This window comes from Lissotriton helveticus, chromosome 9 (assembly GCF_964261635.1).
Source record: "Lissotriton helveticus chromosome 9, aLisHel1.1, whole genome shotgun sequence".
NCBI classification, from domain to species: domain Eukaryota; kingdom Metazoa; phylum Chordata; class Amphibia; order Caudata; family Salamandridae; genus Lissotriton; species Lissotriton helveticus.
In genome coordinates, this window is record NC_136070.1 from 66,394,534 (window position 1) to 66,417,539 (window position 23,006).

General features: G+C 46.3%; 1 protein-coding gene across 2 annotated transcripts in view; it reads right to left on the minus strand.

Annotated features, from left to right (window-relative positions):
- LOC144780925 (uncharacterized) overlaps positions 1 to 23,006 on the minus strand; it is a 129,748-nt gene that overhangs the window by 80,681 nt on the left and 26,061 nt on the right. For both annotated transcript variants that reach the window (XM_078659467.1, XM_078659466.1), the window contains exons 2-4: positions 7,375 to 7,440; positions 4,249 to 4,657; positions 3,285 to 3,346 (exon numbers count right to left, since the gene is read on the minus strand). In XM_078659467.1, the coding sequence (XP_078515593.1) occupies positions 3,285 to 3,346; positions 4,249 to 4,657; positions 7,375 to 7,424 (521 nt within the window). In that variant the 5' untranslated portion in view covers positions 7,425 to 7,440. The remainder of the gene's footprint in view (positions 1 to 3,284; positions 3,347 to 4,248; positions 4,658 to 7,374; positions 7,441 to 23,006) is intronic.

Sequence of the window (23,006 nt, forward strand, 5' to 3'; positions counted from 1 at the left end):
TCCCTGTCAATGAATCATATAACAAAAATACATAAATTCAAAACAATTTATTGTATTAAATTCATATTAAAACGTATGAAATATTCCATAAAAACATTTATTGTATTGTTAAGATCCTATGGAGATGGATTTACCTTCTGGGGTAATTTTTAACATAAATCTCAAAATCACATCACCATTTACATGCCACTTCTACTTACTTAAAAACAGATGTGAACAGTTGTACATATGATTTAAGCAATCATTCCAATTCCAATGAAACAAATATTTAAACAGTGATTCAATTTAAATAAAAACTGGTGTTGATGCGGCGTTTCGTAGATTTTGTCTCCGCCTTCTTCAGGACCTTATTAATCACATATTTCTTTGTTGTTATATTTAATTTTTTTTATCTAAAAACAATTTAAAACAGAGAAAGAAAGAAGACATTCATCATTCCTATAACGGGTTGGTTCAGTGTACACTATCTTGTATTTAATTTAATTTATATTAAGTTAAGATACTCTGACTATTATTGTCATAAGTATCTCCTGCATTATTATCCTTTAGACTAGATGCTATATCTATTCTATATTTCATAGTCTGAAAACTCAACAATCAATGCCTTTCTTGGTCAGATTCCCTCATGCGTGTCTATCATCCAGATGTGGATACACGACATCTAATGTAAGTTTGTTACATCAAAATTATTTCCATCCATTGAGAGAACGGTTCTTCAATCAAATTACCTATATTTTATAATAAACAAATGTCGTTACTTTATGTCTGTTCCATCATCTTATTCTGAGTCTGTTTATTCAAACATATCTTAAATCACTTATTTGAAATTGAATCACTCTAGTCAAAGTTACAAGGGTCCACCGATAATTTTTGTTATTATAGGTTGTCTCCCTAGAATATATATACAGTATTTAATATTATTTTCTATCAATACTGTTTAGCATAAACCTATTAGGTTTGTGCTAAAAAGGTCGTAACTTCCCCTAATTCAATTGAATTAGGGTAAGTTACGACCTTTTTAGCCCAATTAAATCTACAATAACAAAAAGTTTCGGTGGACCCTTGTACCTTTGAATAGAGTAATACAATTTCAAAGTAAGTGATTTAAGGTATGTTTGAATAAACAGACTCATTCAGAATAAGATGATGGAATAGACATAATGTAATGACATTTGCTTATTATAAAATATAGGTCATTTGATTGAAGAACTGTTCTCTCAATGGATGGAAACAATTTTGATGCAATAGACTTACATTAGAAGTCGTGTATCCTAATCTGGATGGTAGGCACGCATGAGTGAATCTGCCCAAGAAAGGCATTTATTGGGGAGTTTTCAGACTATAAAATGTAGAATAGATATAGAATCTAGTCTAAAGGATAATAATCCAGGAGATACTTATGACAATAATAGTCACAGTATCTTAATTTAATATAAAATAAAAACAAGATAGTGCACACTGAACCAACCCGTTATAGGAATGATGAATAATATCTTCTTTCTTTCTGTTTTAAATTGTTTTTAGATCAATTGTTTTTAAAAATAACAACAAAGAAATATATGATTAATAAAGTCCTGAAGAAGGCGGAGACAAAATCGCTAAAACTCCGCGTCGACACTATTTTTTATTCAAATTGAATCACTGTTTAAATATTTGTTTCGTTGGAATTAGAATGATTGCTTAAATTATATGTACAATTGTTCACATCTGTTTTTAAGTAAGTAGAAGTGACATACAAATGGTGATGTGATTTTGAAATTTATGTTAAAAAATATCCAAGAAAGTTAATCCATCTCCATAGGATCTTAACAATACAATAAATGTTTTTATGGAATATATTATATGTTTTAATATGAATTTAATATTGTTTTGAATATATGTATTTTTGTTATACGATTCATTAACAGGGAAGGTTTTGGTTCAGAGGTTACTATTGGAGTGACATTACTTCTATAAATTGAAGCACATAGGGGAACTTTGTTTTGTTGTGGACATTTGGTATATACACACAAGGCATTGCATAGTTAAACAAGGTTGTCTTACCACACATACAATTTTATTTTCATGCAACCATTTCAAATGTGTATGCTGTGTGAATCACACATTTAAAGCTTAGCTGGTCATGTAATGTGTTGAAAGTACGGAAATGTGCCTTTTCATCCGTCTACAACTGAAGTTAAATATTATTGTCTTTGCGCTGTAACAAATCTGATAAATTTGCCATTATTCCACAAAACTTTAAGCATCGTGTTGACTGAGGGTATTTCTTTCGTTTATCATTATGCCCTTGTGAAGCGATTCCGATGTCCCATGTGCAAAGGGACTTGGAGGCAGGTGTTTATGGACATACTCATATTTACAATACAGAATAAAATAACAGCACACCTGAACAAGAGTAGCCACCATGAGCCAACTCATGGAAAAGTCTACTACAGAAAATTCTTTGTGAATCACTGTGCCAGGACACTATTTTCTCTTATTTATGGCAGCTACCAGACCCAGGGCTGCAAAATGAAATATTGAGGGTCGGGGTGGGTTGCAATCCTATGTATTCATCACGCTTATACTGGTCCAGGATAACTGTGGTCTCTGCCCCTGTCTCCTGAAATCTAAATGTACCCTACTGCATATATTGATGGATTGTCTCTTTTATCTTGTAAATCGAATTACATTTTGAGACCTCTGTTTTTTTTTTAATATGGGGTCGTCCATAGGATGAAAGCTGTGGAGCTGTTGACAGAAATGCATTATCGAGATGTGGCTGTTGAAACTGCTCGGTTTTTACAGTTTGTTAAACAGAGTTTTAATGAAGAACTGTAGTGGGTCGGGGTGTTGGGTAGTTAGGATAGGACACATTTATGATCTTCATTGTTATCTGTGTTTTAGAATGTTTTATGGACAACTGTCTAAATAAATAAACTTAATTACTTTGTGAATCAGGACTCATGTCTGTTTCCATATGTGCAGGAATATGTGCTCATACTGTAACTGACAGTGTACATGGTTTTGGTGTCCTACTACTGTGCTGAGGGCCAGGAATTGAGAATGCAATTCTGCATAGCCAAGACCTGAGTGCCGCAAGCAGTAGCAGTGTTGTACTGTGGGATGCCTATGCAGTTACACAATGCCAAATGTGTAGCCGCATAGGCAATGTGACAGGATGGCAAAGATATGTGACTGTAGTATTGCGACTTAGGTTAGCCTAACATCACAATGTTAAATGAATGTTAAGGTTACATTAAAGAACAGGTTTACAAATAATGCAGCAAACGGTAGATATTTACCCATCAGGACTGGAACGTGAGGTCGTCTTGATTGCCTCGACCACAGGCAAAGGTTTTGGAGGCTAACAGAAAGGATAAAAGTACGTTTTAATGATGGTTTCAACTTTTTTCAACCTCTGCTTCAAATTTCTGTCAAGCGCATTTAGCTGCCTGCTCAGCTGCCCGCTACCTCAGCCCTTCCTTAATGTGCCGCATTCCGCTGTTCTACTGACCAGCTACACCCAACCTCAACTCCCCACCACCCCACGTCTCCAAATGCACAGCACACTACCATCTCAGCTAGTTTGCCCTCCACTAGCTACCATCTCTCCCCCCTGCTGAGCTGCCCATCCCCCTTGGTTCCTCGTCCCCTTCTTTCCATCTGCCTCCTACAACACTTCAGCTGCCTCCCATCATCACTCCAAGAGATCTGCTGCCTCCAAGAGCCCCATCTTCCTCCTTCAGCTCTCCATATACATAGCTGGTCCAAGCCTCAGCTATCTCTCGCCCGTCACCTTAACAATTCTTCCTTGCTAGCTGCCGCTTGGCTGTACTCCGTCCCTTCATCCACCCTCCTAACATCACCCCTAAACTCACAGCCTTCCAATCAGTTATTCTCTGCTCAGTTGGTCCTACTGCTACTCCTTCCCTCGTTTCTCCTCTCCATTTCTTACCACAATCAACTGCACCATGTTCCACTTTCGCTGCCGCGAACACTCCAATTTCCATCTTGATCTTTCCCCCTTCATGTGCTATGTCCATCACTGTTGGACTCAGATCTACCGCTTATTTTTCCCCTAAATCTTCCCTGTCTAACCCATGCCAGCTTTTACCCAGCGTCTTACTCTTCTGCACTCCCAATGCTTCCCTATACATTGGATACCCATCTGCCCCCGTTCACGCTCCCCTTGGTCAACTACCCAACTCTCACACTGGCTCTGTAGTGTTTATATACTGACTCAAGCTCTGGACGAATGAGACATACTCTTTTTTCAGATGGTGTAAAATGTCTTCGGTGGTGAAGATCCTTCCTCACGACACATGCAGTAATGTTCGCCCCATGATGAAAGGTAAACGACACATAGGCACTGCAGCCGCTGGGACGATTCTTGCCTGGGCTGACACTAGAGGTCTCTTTGGTTTTATTATACCCGTCACATAGGCGCTGCACATCAGTCTCCGTCTTCTTCTGAACAGTAAATGTTCGATGTCCCTGGGAATGCAACCTGTCCATGTAAGAACCAATAAATTCATCTTCGGTCCCAAAGACGGGTAGGACTTCTATATCGGAGGATCCCTTCCGTGCAGATTTTACAGTCTCTTCTGCCAAATGTTTAAGAAAAATACGCCCAAGTTTGGAAATGGTTTGCGCCTCTTCGGTACTGATATCACACCTTGATTTTATAAAAACAAATATGAAAGCATTATACAAATTACATAGGGTGTACAGTGTAAGATATATAGTGACCATGGTGCATGCAGAGTCACACACAGTTACTAATGTATTAATTAATTAGCATGTATGAGAAGCACACATTGCAAAATGGGATATACGTCATTCACATTTATTGCAATGGCATGTGTGGTGCAGATCTTAAAACTCAAGCCTAGCTTTAAAAGTGTAATTGTGGATTCAGTTATTGCATGAAAAAACATTTCAGAAAGGTATGCCATTCTTGTATCCTCATTCAAACTACATATGCTCATATCAAGATTTATTTTTATTTCACAAATCTATATTTTGTGTCTATTGGTTTTTTTGTTGAATAATTTAGTTCTGGTCCACCTGAATAACTGATGTTGGGTTTATTGACACATCTCAAGATTTCTTAATTCTATTCACTACTGCCTTCTTGTGCTTTATGCAACTAGTGAATTATACAGTGCGTGTTAATAAAGTTTGTTTATTATGTTCACTTTAAACTCAATGATATTCATTTGGAAAATCAAATCAGCGATTTTAAATAAAGGAACCGTAAAGCAGTATGGGGAAAATTGGCCTTGGTACTAAAATCACTCTTTTTATGGCCGCTATGAACAAGCAAAAGGTTGTCAGTGATGTTAGCCAGTGGATGAAGAGGGCTAACCTACTGCCCAGGTGCTTTGGTGGGCAGAAGCAACATTCTGGTGAGACTTGAACATGTCAATGATGAAGAGGGCTGACCAAAAGGCTCTCTTTATATTTATATATGTATTTTTAGTATTATTTTTTGGAAACACCTGGTTGGCAAATCAGCTGAAGCCATGTCTAGGTCAGATGTAAAACAAGAAAGGTTTGCCATTCTGTCCAAGGTTTAAATAATGTGTATACTGCAACCATTTCTTTAGTTTATCGTGGACCCCTTGTGAATTCCCAGAGGTGTATCTTATGTACAGTTTGCTTACGCTGAATTGGGAACCACCATGAGATCTTGTAAGCCGGATGGCGGTATTATTGCAGTGATAATGCAGTCCAGGATCTTTTCACAGCTGCTTCAGCCATAGCTACCTAGTGACTCCATATATGGACGTCTTTTACTAGCCACCACGTTGCAGGAATCAATTTTCCTTGCTATGTCATTCTTCTAATGTCTGGTAAATGCTCCTGATGATCGGCTCCCAGGAAATCAGAAACATTTCATGCTCCTAGTCTCGCAGGTGTACACTCTGTGCGGAAACCCTCTCTGAGATGGTATCATCCTCTGTTGAAGAAACCTTTCTTGATCCCACTATAATTTCCCGCAAAGTTCCCGGTATAAATCAGGCACAAAACATCAGTAGTAGATGGAGGATTTTACAGAGCTGACATTAGCACGAGATCCCTACTCATAAAGCTCGTGTGAAGAAAAATAAAAAATAAAAATCTTTTAATGGGTCACTGACGTACTTTCAATAACTATTTATAAAAAAATAAAAAATAAAGTTTTTTTTTTTTTAAAAGAGTGCTGAAGCATATATTTCTTAGTTTCACAACACAGCACCCAGTTCCCCCACCCGCGCCCTCCCTAGTGCTCCACCCACACCCTCCATTTGCTCCCTCACCAATGCTTAAAGAAAACGAGTCCGCATATATTTTTCTTTTTATCTGCTGAATCAACTCAAATCTGCAAATAAAAAGAATGTCCATGTTAATTTGTAGGCACTTGCATGTGCGGTGCACGTGCCTTCAAAATGACGTGACTGGCTGCGTCAAGGGCTTTTTCCCTATTTCGCCATGCTGGGCAGCATCAGGAAGACTGCACAGCAGGACCAAAATCGGTGACAAAGCCAATAGGTCTCAAAGGTGAGAACTTATGGGCTTGCCAATGCTTGTTCACCCTGCAGCTCTTTATGCCCGGCCCAGTTATTCTTGCATGTGCTATACCGTTTTTAATAAAGTAGCACCCACTCTATTTAACCTTCTACGCTTAAGTGTCACAGCTACGCTCACCATACCTTTATGGTCATAGTGGAAAGGCAGCCATAATCAAAACAGAGGGAAGAATTGCACTGCCCTATCTTTAGTAAGCTTTCCCTTTCTCGATTTACTTCAACTTGTTCTGCTTTTATGCTTAACACTGAAAAAATTTTGAGATATACATTTTAGGCATTTAATTATTTGTTGCTCATCCCAGTCCAGAGGTGTGGTACAATGTTTAATGGGCATCTTTCCTCAAACTGTAAAGTTAACCATGACATGCTATTTTTTTTATTAGCTTTACTTTTCATCAAAAAGGATTTTGGGTTACATTCAACATGATAACATCCAGAGTGTTTTTTTTTTTTAAACCAAACTAATACAACCCTTCATGGCAAGACTTGATATGATTAATAAGAGCTTTCTTGGCATGACACAAATGGAAAAAAGCATGCACCTCACCAGAGCAGCAACTATTTGGATTACCATGTAAACTGACCCTCTTGTGTATGTGAGACACTGTGGGGTATTTTGTGTAACTTTTTTGTACTGTTAGAACAGAGCTGGAAACCCGGCCCTGCATATTACAAGCAGCACAAGCCATGCACTCCGGAATTACTCAACGGCTGGAGGAAGTAGAAATGTATTTCTTCATTTTAAAGAAAGATGTAACAGGATGTAATCAATATATATATATAGCGTTTACAGATAATGCAGTAAACGCTGGATATTTACCCATCAGAACTGGAACAAGAGCTCATCTTGATTTGCTGTACTGAAGTCATGTGTTTTGCTAGCTAGCTGAAAAAGATAGAAGCACAATAGTATTATTTATATGTCCTGAACCCTTCTCAACCTCAGCTTGCCCTATCTGCCTTCCTTCCTGAACTCCCTTTTCCACTGTCACCTCAGTGAATGTACCTCCTTAAGCTGCCCTTCTAATGAGATGCTTGTACCCCCTTAAGCTGCCCTCCTAATTAGATGCTTGTACCCCCTTAAGCTGCCCTCCTAATGAGATGCTTGTACCCCCTTAAGCTGCCCTCCTAATGAGATGCGTAGCCCCTTAATTACTCATTATGCACTAGTTTCCCACTCTCTCTCACCAACTCCATTTCTGCAACCCCCAGCACAACTCTTCCTCTCATCTCACTGCTCAACAGCCCTCATTTCTTGCATTGCTCATCTGCTGCTGCCTCAGATCTACCACTCACAGGGTCCCTTGAACTCTCCCAATTATAACCTACCCCAAGCCCCTGCTCCTTCTCCTTCCCACCAGGTCCTGCCTGCTCAGCTCCTGTTCCACATCACCTGTTACACCCTTGATCTTCCTCCTTCCACCATTCTGAATCTCTACTCATCTCAACACTCCCACCCCTAGGCTGCCTCAGCTCTTTTCCCTCATCTGTCTCATTCAGTTCCTATTATACTCAACATCCCTTCACCTCTGTTCTTTCTCATCGGTCAATGGCTTCACTATATGACCCTGTCCGTCCTACCCCTGCATAGCTTCTCTTTCTCAATCCGAACACTACCAAACTGCCCCGTTATCACCGCTTTTGTCCCCACCATCAGACCAACCTTGTGAGTCCTTCCACCTGCTTATTATCTGCCCTTCATCCTTCTGCAAGGTTCCTCAGCCCTATCCTATCTTTTACCATATGCCCCTGAGCCTCAATCCTTCCCACTGTCCAGTTATAACCCCATGCACCTCTACCCCAGGTGGCCCTCCGAAGCTCTGCATCCACAACACCACTCTCTCTGCCCATCTCCTCTACCTCATGTCTGAACACCCACATGATCCCATCTAGTTTATCCCCACATATTTCCAACCTGTTCTCTTACGCTCTAGATGCCTCGACGCAGCTGTATCCCTTCACCTGCCCACACCTCATCGCTTCTACACATACAACTGGAAGGTAAACAGAATACCTTCTCTTGACGATCAATAGGTTTTTGCAGGCTCGCCATTGTCCTCAAATCTATAAAAGCAGCACCTTGCAGTGAGCTAAATTCTTTTCTTACAGAAGTACTTGAAGGAATACTGCTGGTGGGTACTGTTCACTTTGAGGCTGGACATAACCATTTAGAGCAAATCTTCAGCATGTCACATCATCATTTAGACTACAAATTGCCTTTAAACATGCAAGCACGTCCCCTGCCTGCAACCCTACACATTTCAGATTCAGGTAGGGGCCACTGTTCCTTTAGCTAAGCATCCAATTTAATTCTGTCCCCTGCACACTGTTCCCTCAACAAACAGAAACTGTATTATTGCTGTGTCTGCATGCTCATGTTCAGACCAGATTCCTGTTCTACCAGGCATCTGCCAGGTAGGATCAAAGCTACAGCTCTAGTAACATGTATCTACACATATGCTTACAAATAGTGCACAATTTTATATATATAGAGATGATATATGTATGTATGTATAATTGTGCACTATTTGTACGTATATGCATTAGGATGATCACACACACACACACACACACACACACACACACACACACACCCCCCCCCCCCCCCCCCCCCCCCCCCCCCCCCCCCCCCCCCCCCCCCCCCCCTAAGGTGGGCTAGCTGAAATGGAGGTGACTTGTCAGAGTTAGCCATCTTGGTGATGGCAAACCTACGATCTCTGGGACAGGGTTAGGCCCACTTCCCACAGGAAGTGATCATCTAGGGGGCGTACTGACCCCGGGGGTAAGTAGTCCTTTGGCTATTACCCTTCACTCCGCTAAGTTCAGTATGTAGGGAAGCCCCAGGCACCAGGATATCAAATCCGGACAACCTACGAAAAAGATCACTGAAGAGCCGCGAAAAAAACCGGAACAAAAGCAACTGACTTGGCACCAGCCCTGCCGGCCTGTCTGCTGTTCCCCGTGGAATTGCGGTAAAGTAGACTCGTCCTGCAAGCTGTCAGGCCTCCAAAGCCTGGGAGGACTGCCTGCCTTCAATAAACACTCATGAACTCCCATGGAGCTGCATCCTGCAGGCACCCCAAGAAGAACAGTGAGGACCTCAGACGCCAAAAACCCAACGCTGCCAAGCACCACTGCACCCAAGCCCCCAGCCTAAGTCGAAGTGGGCAAATGGCATCAGCGTGGTGTCAAAGCTCTCAAGAGACAGAGTACACTTTGGCTTCACCCATCGTGAACTCTTCGACGTTGCCTGCAGCCTCTGTGTGCAGGCCCCCTCAACCGTGAGTGCTTCCGGATGAAGAAACCTGACACATCAAAGACCCTCTGCACACGGCCGCTCCGGTTCGAGGAGAAGAGGCGCACAGGTGTCCCCATGTCCCCTAGTATCTAAAGACTCAAGCCCACTTGTGGTTTGAGCCTGACTGATCTCCCAGTTCAAGCCTGCAGCTTGTTGAAGTCGAAGTCTTGCCTAAGTCGAAGTGGGCAAAAGGCATCAGCGTGGTGGCAAGGCCCTCAAGAGACAGAGTACACTTTGGCTTCACCCATCGTGAACTCTTCAACGTTGCCTGCAGCCTCTGTGTGCAGGCCCCCTCAACCGTGAGTGCTTCCGGATGAAGAAACCTGACACCTCAAAGACCCTCTGCACGCGGCCGCTTCGGTTCGAGGAGAAGAGGCGCACAGGTGTGCCCATGTCCCCTAGTATCTAAAGACTCAAGCCCACTTGTGGTTTGAGCCTGACTGATCTCCCCGCTCTGCAGCTTCTGTTTGGGGAAGACCGATCCCCATTGACTTGCAATGGCCACCCTATGCTGTTTCACACCACTGCACCCTTCCGCCCCAGTGCTGCAGGAGGTGACCTGCTGGGCCTGTCTTGTACCTTGCCCCATAACCACCCTAAGTCGAGGAGATTGGTCTTGTAAGTCGCTATACTGTACCTGAATGCCATACTTGTGTCTCCTCCCATAGGATAAAATTGCAGCTTCTGTAAAATGCACTGTAGACTTTTAAAAATTTTAAGTATTTCTCTTGCAAAATGTACTTACCTGATTCTGGTGCCTAAATCTATATAGAGATACGTGTTTGTTTTTTTTACAAATTGGTGTGGACCTCCTTATTGAGTCGTGTGCATCATTTATTGACTATTGTGTGTATTTGTGGATGTGTCATGTGTCCCGGTTAGGCCTAGAGAGAAACACTGCCATTTTCACATGCATACAATTTCCTAAGTTGTTTTCTCTTTTCACACAGTGACTTTTGTCACACATTTACATCTGTGACAGTGTAGATTAGTTTCCAAGAAACTATACTGCTTAAAAAATCAACTTTGCAAGAACACTATTGTGATACATTGAACACTGTGTACATGGTTTATACATACCATTGTGCAAATGTGATTGCTCGTTTTCGTCCATACGGCAATATGGCTATCTACGGTGCATTAACAACGGTGGTCTAACCAGACTATCGGCCTAAGGCAAGAATTCTTTTTGCTATTAATAAACAAGCATTTTCGGGTTTGGGAGAGGACCGCTTTGCTGTCATTTGTGAGGTCACTGCAAACTGAAGCTTCAGCCAGATGCTTGCTGATCTCTCTACAAGAGATGTCCAGTTTGTGACCACGACGGGGACCTAAATTCTTTACCTTCAGGTAACAGGGTTGGATCGTCTCTTCTTGGCAAAACACACACACCCTAGACGCTTGGGTTAGGGGAAGCATAGTAGGAGTATGCAAGATTTCTATATTGTTTTATACAATTGCATATATACATTGTTTTACCTTGTCAGGTAGCGCAGCGTTGCTGGAAGCGCGACGCGCTTTATTTCATATCTGCTCTTTCCTCTGAGGCTGGAAGCGCTTCGCTGCGCATTGCTTTTAAATTGCTCGTTTTTGCACATTTATTATTTCTGGTCTGTTTTATTTTGTTTTTAACTGCCCTCCTACCTGCACTCTAATTGTTGATCACCGCCGCTTGGGCGGGTCCGGGGGCTCCGTGGGGGGAAGTTGTGGCGCCGCCATCTTGGAGCAGGTTGGCTGGCTCAGGAGGAGCCACTCCCTACGTGCGCTCAGTGCGCAGGTACCGGCGAGGGACGCCTATTTGAGGCGAGTTCCCCTTCGAGGCTTCCTTGTCAGGTAGCGCAGCGTTGCTGGAAGCGCGACGCGCTTTATTTCATATCTGCTCTTTCCTCTGAGGCTGGAAGCGCTTCGCTGCGCATTGCTTTTAAATTGCTCGTTTTTGCACATTTATTATTTCTGGTCTGTTTTATTTTGTTTTTAACTGCCCTCCTACCTGCACTCTAATTGTTGATCACCGCCGCTTGGGCGGGTCCGGGGGCTCCGTGGGGGGAAGTTGTGGCGCCGCCATCTTGGAGCGGGTTGGCTGGCTCAGGAGGAGCCACTCCCTACGTGCGCTCAGTGCGCAGGTGCCGGCGAGGGACGCCTATTTGAGGCGAGTTCCCCTTCGAGGCTTCCTTGTCAGGTAGCGCAGCGTTGCTGGAAGCGCGACGCGCTTTATTTCATATCTGCTCTTTCCTCTGAGGCTGGAAGCGCTTCGCTGCGCATTGCTTTTAAATTGCTCGTTTTTGCACATTTATTATTTCTGGTCTGTTTTATTTTGTTTTTAACTGCCCTCCTACCTGCACTCTAATTGTTGATCACCGCCGCTTGGGCGGGTCCGGGGGCTCCGTGGGGGGAAGTTGTGGCGCCGCCATCTTGGAGCGGGTTGGCTGGCTCAGGAGGAGCCACTCCCTACGTGCGCTCAGTGCGCAGGTGCCGGCGAGGGACGCCTATTTGAAGCTCCTTCCCAGCGCAGCGGGATCGCGCAGCGGGCGTGTCCTCGCGTGGCCGGAGTCGTGCCAGAGTCCTGCCCGTCTGCGCCCGTCCGTGCTAGGGACGCGCGGGGCTCGGGCTAGACTTTGCTGGTTGGGAGAGCTGTCCCTCTTGTTTTGCCATGTTGGTGTACTCCAGCGAGACCCTGCGGGATATTGGGCGTCTGTCTGCAAGTTGTTGTCTACCTCCTATACACCCTCTAACCGGTCCTCTTCAGTGCCCCTGCGGCAGGTGGGCTTTGGATTCCCCCACCCCAATTCGCCATCTTAACCCGGCAGCTGCTTCTCGGAGCTATCGCCCTGGTCATGCCCTCCGCATCTTCAGTCTTAACGCCAGGTCTCTGGTGTCGCATTATCAGGCCGTGTTTGACCTGCTGCAGGATGAGGCCCCTGACATCGTGGCCATCACAGAGACATGGCTGAAGGATGATGATTCGGCTATCATTAACCTGGCATTTCCCCCTGATTTTACTGTCTTTACCCTGAATCGATCTACGAGGGGAGGGGGCATTGCTCTTGCTATTCGATCTGGCCTTACTTGCAGCTGGTCGGGTTTGTCCATTGCGGGGTGTGAGAGTGCGGTGTTCAAGATTCTTGTTACCCCTCATTTTTCACTTTCGGGGATGCTGGTTTATCGTCCCCCTGGGAGCGAAACGGCGTTTAGAGCTGCCTTCCCTGATGTGGTTAGCTCCTTGGTGGTAGGCTGTCCCAATTTCTCCATCTTGGGCGACCTTAACTTACATTTCGACAAACCCAGCATCCCTTCAGTCTCTGGCATTCTTGCGGATCTGGAGGCCCTTCAGCTTACGCAATTGGTCCGACAGTCCACCCACACTGGTGGCCATACTCTAGATCCTTTTTTCACCAATTTGGTAGATGCCTCTGTCATTGCCGTTTCACCCCTAGGCTGGACAGACCATTCTTTGGTTGACATCAGTACCCCCTTGCCGGGTAAGATCATCACCCCCCCTGCAAAGCTGGTTGCGAGGCGACATTGGAGTAAATTACGATTGGAAGACCTTCATCGTGTCCTCGCCGTGGAGCCCTTAGAACCTTTCTCTACGGTTGATACAGGATACGATGGGTTCTGCGCCTGGATTTCCAAGGCGCTGGACGCTCTTATTCCTATTATCGCTTGCAAAACCAGCTCGAGAGAGGCAAGTCCGTGGTACGATGGCGCCTTACGGACACTCAAGGGTAGTTGCAGGCGTGCAGAGAGGGCTTGGCGGAAGGCGTACGATATCGGGAAAAAAGCTACGTATCTCGCCTCCGTCAACATTTACCATCGGGCTGTTTGCCAAGCTCGGGCAGCTTTTTATACTGCCGAAGTTCGCAGCAGCTCTAATCCCTCTAAAACCATCTTCAAACTGATGAAGGATCTCTTAGCAAAACGAACGGGCGCCCCGACGACCGGCTCCACCACTCACTGTGAGGCCCTGGCTCTGTTTTTTCGGGAAAAGGTCGAAAACATCTATAAGACGTTCCCTTGTATAGGGCCTCCAGTAGAGTCTCCGACTAACATCTATGGAGACATCGTTTTGCGTGAGTTACCCCCGCTGACATCTGCAGGGTTTGACCTTTTGGCGCAGCAGGTTAAGTCTGGGTCCCCTGCCGACCCGCTTAGTTCCACTCTCTTCAGAGACCAGTCATTCGTGGGCCGGGCCGTGATACACTCCTTGATCAACATCTCGTTGGAGTCCGGCACGGTACCCGCGAGCTGGAAGCGGGCGGTGGTTTCTCCCATCTTAAAGAAACCTTCTTTGGACCCAGACAAACCTGAAAACTATCGGCCCATCTCCCTGCTTCCTTGGCCTACCAAAGTGTTAGAGGCTCACGTTAACAAAGCTCTCTCGGCTCACCTTGTCCAGGCTAACATCTTGGACCCCACCCAGAACGGGTTCCGTGCTGGTCACAGCACGGAGACCGCCCTTCTCTCCATGGCTGAACATCTCCGCACGGTGATGGATGCGGGGCAGACTGCAGCGCTCGTTTTATTAGATCTGAGCGCCGCGTTTGATACTGTCTCTCATCCCATCCTGTTGCATCGCCTGGAGGAGAGTGGTCTGGGTGGTTCTGCACTCCAGTGGTTCCGGTCCTTCCTTGACGATCGTTTTTTTAGCGTTGCCATCCCACCGTTCCAGTCCCAATTCCATCCTCTGAGACAGGGGGTGCCGCAAGGTTCCTCGCTGAGTCCCACATTGTTTAATCTCTACGTGAGACCGCTGGCTGAGGTCGTCAAGCAATGGGACTTGACTATGGTCTCATATGCTGACGATACTCAGCTAGCGGTTTCCATCAGCGGGGACCCGGACCGGGATGCCCCCAGGTTTCAGAGTGGACTTAGGGCGGTGGCGAGCTGGATGAAGAACAACTGTCTCCAGCTCAACGCTAAGAAGACGGAGATCTTGATCGTCGGTAGGAGGGCGGATCTTTGGGGGGACAGGTGGTGGCCTGCGGAGCTGGGGCCGGCCCCTCTTCCGGTCACTGAATTAAAGAATCTGGGAGTATGGATGGACCCTGTGCTTTCCTTTGAGGTCCATTCTAAGAAAACCGCGGCCTGCTGCTTCGGCATTTTACGGTCGTTGCGCCCCATTCTGAAGTTCTTTGACCACAGCACCAGGCAGCTGATAGTCCAGGCTACTGTGTTATCTCGCCTGGACTATGCAAGCTCGCTCTTGGTAGGCTCCAATTTGGCGGAGGTTGTTCGCCTCCAGCGTGTTCAGAACGCCGCGGCGAGAGCCATAGTAGGCTTACCCCGTACTAGCCCTGTTTCCAGCACACTGAGATCTCTGCATTGGCTGCCCGTCAGAGCCAGAATCCAGTTCAAAGTGCTGTGTCTGGCGTTTAAGATCCTGAGGGGAGAGGGTCCCCCAATTCTTGCGGACCTTTTGTCCTGGTATGTGCCCTCTCGGCCCCTGAGATCCTTGGGCCACGCACTTACTGTGGTCCCTCGATTTAGATTGTGTCGGGCTGGTGGCCGGTCCTTCCGTGTCAGAGCGGCTCAGCTCTGGAACTCCCTTCCGGTAGAGCTGCGGTTATTAGATGACCTTTTAGCTTTTCGCAAAGCTTTAAAGACCTTTTTGTTTTAATAAACTCACCATCTGTGTCTTTTATCTGTTGTGTTTCCATGTAGGTGTTGCATATTACCTGACACGCGCCAGGACGCCCCTTAGCTGGGGCAGCTGTGCGCGTTACAAATGTATGTAACATAACATAACATAACATGATGGTGGAACTGTTCATTCCTTTCATTGCTCTAATACTTCTAATAACTTTTGCTTCTGTCTATGCCATGGACAGAACTCTCCAACCTCCGCCCCATCTCTCTCTTACCTTTCTTAAGTAAATTGGCCGAGAAGCATGTAAACATCCATGTTTCCAGGTTCATAGAGGCGACAGGGGGCCTGGACCCATCACAATCTGGGTTCAGGCCCAACTACAGCACAGAATCGGCACTCCTCTCCGTGACTGATAACATCAAGATGTCACAGGATAGAGGAGGATCAATGATTCTGGTGCTGTTAGACCTGTCGGCAGCCCTTGATACTGTGTCTCATGAGATTCTTCTCGGCCGATTGCAGAGAGTGGGTATTGGAGGATTGGCACTGTCCTGGTTGGAGAGTTTTCTCTCCGGCCGCTCACAATCTGTTAGCATGGGACCCTATCGTTCCATCTCGAGGGTACTCACTAAAGGGGTGCCACAGGGCTCATGTCTAAGCCCCACATTATTTAATGTGTATGTGGCCCCCCTTGCAGAGATTGTGAGAAGGTTTGGGTTCACTCCAGTGTCATACGCTGATGACACCCAGCTGCTCTTCCCTTTCAACTCTCTTACGCCCGATGTGAAGAACAATTTTGCCGAGGGCATGAGAGCAGTATCCCACTGGATGGCTACCAACTGCCTCCAGTGTAACGTCGGGAAGACCGAGGTAATGCTATTTGGGAAAGCTAGCATGCTCTGGTCTCCCGACTGGTGGCCTTTAGATCTTGGCCCCGTCCCATGCCCAAAGCCAACTTTTAAGAACTTGGGGGTGAAACTGGATCAGAACTTGAGCTTAAAGGAGCATGCTAACTATGTCACAGGAGCCTGTTTTAGAACAATTGGCCAGTTAAGGCGAATCTTCCCTATGCTGCCTGACAACCACAAGAAGACCCTTGTACAGGCACTGGTGATAAGCCGCCTAGACTACTGCAACGGCCTCCTCATATCAGCAAATGAGGAGGCGTTAAATCGTTTGCAGGTGGTCCAAAATACGGCGGCCAGATTAATTCTAAATGCTCCCGCAAGGACCCCGTCCAAACCTCTGTTAAGTCACCTTCACTGGCTGCCCATACGACAACGTGTTACATTTAAAATCTGCTGCTTAGTGCACAAATGCCTCTATGGGCAAGGCCCCAGATATTTGGCACAAAAATTTCAGATATACAAACCTGAACGTTTATTACGTTCCAGCAACCAATGTCTACTGGAAATTCCCACTATAAAAAAAGTCAGACAAGGTGGACGTGCCCTATCATTTATAGGCCCAACCATGTGGAACAAACTTCCATCTGACCTAAGACACAACGACAACCATCTATGTTTTAGGAAGGCCTTAAAAACTCTTCTGTTTCAGGTAGCATAACCCTCCCTGTGGTATTCCGCAGAGACAATATACTTCAGAATTCTTGCGAGCAAAGCGCGGAGATACCTCATGGGTCGATTCTAGCGCGATATAAGCAATTAAAATAAATAAAATAAATAAATAAAATAAATATGGATTATAGCAGCACATATATTTTACGCAAAAATCCAGTTGGCTCAATAAATATTGAAAATGCCTGTGTGTATTCTTTGTATATTTCTCTGAGAGAAAGACAGCACGAGTAACTGAGCAAAAGCATTCTAGATCAGTTATCATGATTCCTGAGAGATAAGGGTTGTCATGTTCAGTGGTTACCAGAACCATTTACTACCTGTCTAGGTTTAGGGATACCTATGGTGGCACTGGGAGCTAGCAGGCTGATAGGACGACATATCCTGAGGAGGTGTATGGAATCAGTCTGGCACCATCCAAATGGTTATGCTGTCACCAAAAACGCATAGTTCCTAACGTACAGTGGAAACTACATGACATGGAGCCGCTAATATTGGTTGGGTTCTTATTTTTATGGATCGCCTGAGTTGTTAAATTGTGCCTTCTCAGAGGCCCAACTTACCTCCTAACGTCTCGTCTTTGGTGATAGGGAATATACTCCACAGATGAGTAGGTAACCCAATGTGTTGGCTGTAGGTAGTTCAAGCTTGAACTCTACAAAGGAGCTATTTCTCATTGTGTTACACTCTCTGTAATTAATTTACAATAATGTCTAGAAACTAACAGATTCCAGCACTCAACGCTGCTGAGAATTGCAGACATGCAGTTACTCAGATGCTACTACAACATGGTCTCACACTTAGGGGTGGAGACGTTACCTTCGTAGTTGAGGCTCTTGAAGCATATAGGACAGAGGTATTCTATTCTTGAGTTACATTCCCAGATGCAGACAACATAACACAACTATTTTACACCCACACAGAGGATGAAATAATAGATTACTACACACCATATGCAAAAATAGAGATACCTCTAACCCATCGAGAGCAAATAAATTGGTTTAATGGCGCCCTCCCACACACAACAGAAAACGTTAGACTCTGTCCCTTCAGCAATGAGGGAGCAACTTGGCCATTCTTAGCCGGATACGCACTGCATCTTAATGTTGATAATTTATCGGTAGCCCAGATGCGGACATTATACAAACATTTAGTAAGAATATACAGATGCTTCACACAGTTCGTTATGCGGACACTAACACTTAACCCTGCATGGACTGCTCAAGCTGCACCACCACACATTGCTACACTGGGTATTAGCCCACAAAAACTGAATGTAATAATGGGTAAGGTGCCCACCAGACGGGAGGAGAATGCATTCTGGATTGCACAAAAACAAGCCAGCTTGAAGCGGTGTTTCCCCATACGGGCAGCAGGAAAAACACAGAATATTAACAATTTAATTGCTGATGGGGATGGCTACCCCGATGGAAGACTGCACAACTTGGGGTACAGTCTTTGCTGCAATATATATATAGGAATGCATGGTACCCCTTTACTGGCTGTTTTGCCTGAAGTGCTGAAACAGATCCAGAATGAGTATGGGGCAGTCCCTGCCCTGGACTTGGGGATGAAACTGAGGGGCAATTTTGCTGCAGTATACGCCATTAAGTTATGTAACATAAATGGGGAAACAGCAGCGTTGGATATACGCCAACGTTAAAGGGATATGGCTCTGGCAAAACAGGAATGCGATTTACTCAACGTTATTGATGAAACCTATGCTACATTAGGTAGAGAATTTGGGAGCCAGACCTGGTAAACCACAATTAAAGAGTAATTCAGAAAAGGATAACTGCAAGCAAGGGATAACTCCAAGCAAGCAGACGATTCTTAAACAAAGAAGAAGTGAGATAACAAAAAAAATAAAGACAAAATTAAATCACAGGGTGGGTCTCCTCAACAGGAAACCACTGAAAAAAGTTATAACCTTCGAAACAGCGATAATATAAGACCACCTGAAAGGCATCAGGATACTGATACGTGCTCATCTTGTTCCTTTCAGGAGTCATCTGATAAATGTTCAGAGAGATGTGGAAGGTCAAAGCGCAGTTCGGAGGAGTACATGAAATTAAAGAAGGACTCACAACACTCATCATTAAATAGGAAGACAAACCTAAAACATCAAAACCTCAATAAAAAAAAAAAGGTGGTAGCCGAACTTAAAGTGAGGCATGTCCCGGATATTTAGGACACAATAGTTTGCCAGAACCTGCTGGATTGTCTGGTGTTAGTAGTGCTGAGTTAGTATATCATGGTGGAAACGCTGGACACTAGGGTAAGTGTCCCAGATAAGTTATACGAAATACACCTCCAATTGGAGGAAGACTTACCCAGGTTCATTAATGTTCTCTTTTGAGAGGACGTAACTCATTGTTACGACATTCTTGTGGCTGAAAAGGATTGCCACCTGATTTTGTAATGGATTGCCTAAAAGGGTAAACAGTAATTTTACCTGCTTTTTCCAAACTCGTTCCAGAATCAGCTAAACATTTTACACCAAGAAGTGGGTGTTAGAGCAACCACGTGAGGTGGGATTACAGTTCCCCTTATCATGATACTCCACTGAGGGCAACCCAACAACCTTAAAAACAATACCCAATAAAACATGACGCTAAACAATAAGTTAGGGAAATCCTAGAACAAATTGAATACCAAGGTGTTATAGAAAGTTGCACCTCATTTATGAATAATCCTTTGCGTCCCGTTATGAAACCAGACCATTCATATCACCTGGTAGTAGACTACAGACACTTAAACCCAGCTGCTTGCACATTTGCAGTACAGAAGGCACACAATGCTGCACTAATGAACAACATTGTGCGGAAGAAATACAAAACAACACTTGATATCTCAAATGGATTTTTCTGCCTAAATATAGCGCCTGGTATTTGACACACAATTGATGGACGGAATGCAGAACAAATCAAAACATTCACCCCAGTCAAGAGATCTGGGTTAAATCCATCATTGTATTTGTATTTTGTATTTGTATAGCGCTAATCACTGACAGGTCTCTAAGCGCTTCTTTTGCTCACCATGCCACTCCAGTTTAGACCTGGCCATATGCAAATCAGTCTTGACCCTGTGCCTCATGGGAACAGTCCAGCCCGAACTGCCTAGCCAGGTCCTCCCTGGACCGGAAATAAGCATCCTAGGACCGGTTTCGGGGTTTCACCCCTCTTCAGCCAGGATAGCTTGATTCCAGTGGCACAGTGAGCCCATGACAAACGTCTGGGCATACCTGGCGCACTTAGGGCGAGAAAGCAAAAGACACACAATTGATGGACGGAATGCAGAACAAATCAAAACATTCACCCCCACTCAAGAGATCTGGGTTAAATCGGTCCTAGGATGCTTGTTTCCAGTACAGGACCTGACCTGGTAGTTTCGGCTGGACTGTTCCCATTGGGCGCAGGGTCAGGACTGATTTGCATATGGCTGGGTCCAAACTGGAATGGCATGGTGAGTGTTGGACCCGGTCCTTTGGGCAGGTTCACCCCGTGACTTTTTGCTTTTTCCTAGCCTGTTTTTGGAACCTGGATTGGTGATTTTAGGCCTCTGCGCACTTTTTCACTGTGGTACAGTGTAAAGTGCATGTGCTCTCTGTGTATGGATGGTGAGTGACCTGCCCTCCCATAGGAATGAATGGGGAATATGTATGACCATGGTAGATTCCTGATGCATGGGGAGTGCAGGGTCGAGTTTGATATGTGTGAACTCGTGGTAAGGAATGCTGCAGAATGGTATATGCGGCATGGCTGTGTCTAGTCCAGAAGCGCCACTTTTAGAAGTTGGCATAATTGTGTAGTGAGTCTGCTGGCACGTGATTGGCTGATGTGCCTGGGCCTGCTGGTAGATGGACTGTCTGGTGAGTAGGACGGGGTCTGCAGGGCCCTGGAGGAGGGGGGGTCTGAGTCAGCCGTAGATGAAAGGCCCCCATCTGCTGTCACGGATGGGAGGGAAGAGCTCTGGGGGTGCCAGGCTGTGCCTGTCAGCCCACCCTGCTGCCTCTCCCTCCGGATGGCCCCCTGTCACCTCTGACCTGAGGCTGACAGGAGAGGGAAACCAGATACACCCAGGGCTTAGGGCTCGCTCACACAAAGACTTCAAAAGACTTCAAAGCCTTTTCTGTGTATAAGAAGGGGCTGTGTTCCCTTCCAAGTTGTTCTTGTCTTGTTCTGTTGCTGACGGGAATCTACCCGGGGCGGGCGCTGCCCAGCCCCTGGAGGCTGATGGACTGCTGGGGGACTCTTCCTGACTGTCCCCTTGCCTGCTGCATTGCTTGGAAGACTTTGCTGGTCAATCGCGCTTAGGAGCGCTTTGCCTATTTTTCTAGAGCTTTGGAGCGCTTTATTGCCCCAAGCGCTGGAGAGCGCTTTATTTGTCTTCACAGCGCTACTTGGCCCCAAGCGCTTAATAGCGCTTCAACTTTTATGGGGGCTGGTTGTATCGAGGGTGCCACCCCTCGGATCGTGGTTCCCCGCCTGCCTGCCTAAAGAGGAGGGCCGCTGCGCTGCCAGCAGCGACCCGGAAGTGGTCGGCCGGCCGGCCAATCTCAGCGCGGCCGGCCGGAAGTCCCGCCCCCCCGCAGTCGGCGGGGAGAGAACGAAGAAGGCGAGGGAGATGGCGGCGGTGGACGGGGCTCCTCTCGGCTGAGGGAGCCCCAGAGAAACGTGGCGGCCAGCTGACAGGGCTCCCGTGTGCCGAGGGAGCCCTGCCGAGAGAGAGAGGTCCGGCGCGGGAGCAGCGAGGCTCCCATGTGACCGGAGCTGCCGCGCGGAGGAAGGCGTGCCGAGGAATGGCTGCTGGGGCTCCCGTGTGATGAGGGAGCCCCGAGTGAGCAGAGCGGAGGGGGCGCGAGGCACATGGTCGGTGCCTGCCCCTACCGCAGCCGGCGAGAGTGAGCTGCCGCCCAGCAGAGAAGCCGCCGCCCGGAGGAGCCCGCCCAAGAAAGCCCGGTGAGTCGGAAGGGCTGGGGAGGGCTCCGTGCAGCTGCTGTTGGTGCCGGAGAGCGGCACCTGGGCGGGAGTGGAGGTAGGGCGGCCCCAGCTGACAGTGGTCCGCCCCCAGGTTTCAACGGAGCCTGAGGCTCCAACGCCCATATTTTATTTTGAGAGCCCCAGGAGGCGCAGGGGGCATGTCGGAATTCTGAGCCCCCCGAGTGGGACACCGACGGAGTGGGTGACTTCCCAACGAGCCCTGATAGGCTCCAACGCAGGCCATATTTGGTCAAGGAGTCTAGATGGCTCCTGGGACACCTCGGGGCATACTGTCGATGCCCGTCCCCTCCTGGGCTTGTGTAGTGCTGGTGCCAGTGAAAGCACCACGGTTGTTTAAGAGCCCCAGAAGGCTCCCGCGTTCGGCGCAGTGTGGTGGAAGAGCCTGGGTGGCTCCAACGTTGCGCAGTGTCATGCCAGAGCCTGTGTGGCTCCAACGTGGGCGTAGGTGTTTGTAGAGCCTGTGTGGCTCCAGCGTGGGCGCAGTTTGCGCCTGAGGGTCAGTAAGGACCCTGTCACAGTATGAAGCTCCCAGCTGCCCAGCAATTAGTGGGCAGCTGCACCGTTTAGGTTTTGTGCGCTTCACAGGTGCCCAGCAAGTAGTGGGCCCCTGCATCATTTAGGCCCTGACATTGAGACTCAGGGCATTCTAGCCCCAACAAGGCCAGTTGGCCTAGGGACTGCCACAGGTGGTGGCTTGTGTAGGTTTTGCGCAATTGTATGGTTCTTGTACCTCTGAATGTGATTTCTTGCATCATGTCTTATTCCTGCACCTCTGAATGTTTTTAGACATCATGTGACTATTGTGCTACTGTATTATTCTGGTACCTCTGAATGTATTTTATTGCATCATGTGCTTTATTCTTAACACCGCTGAATGTGTAGGTTTATGCATTATGTGTTTTTCTTTACTACTCCTCTGAATGTATATTTATGCATCATGGGTACTGTGTTCTGTCTTAGACCCCTAAATGCTGTGTGATACTTAGG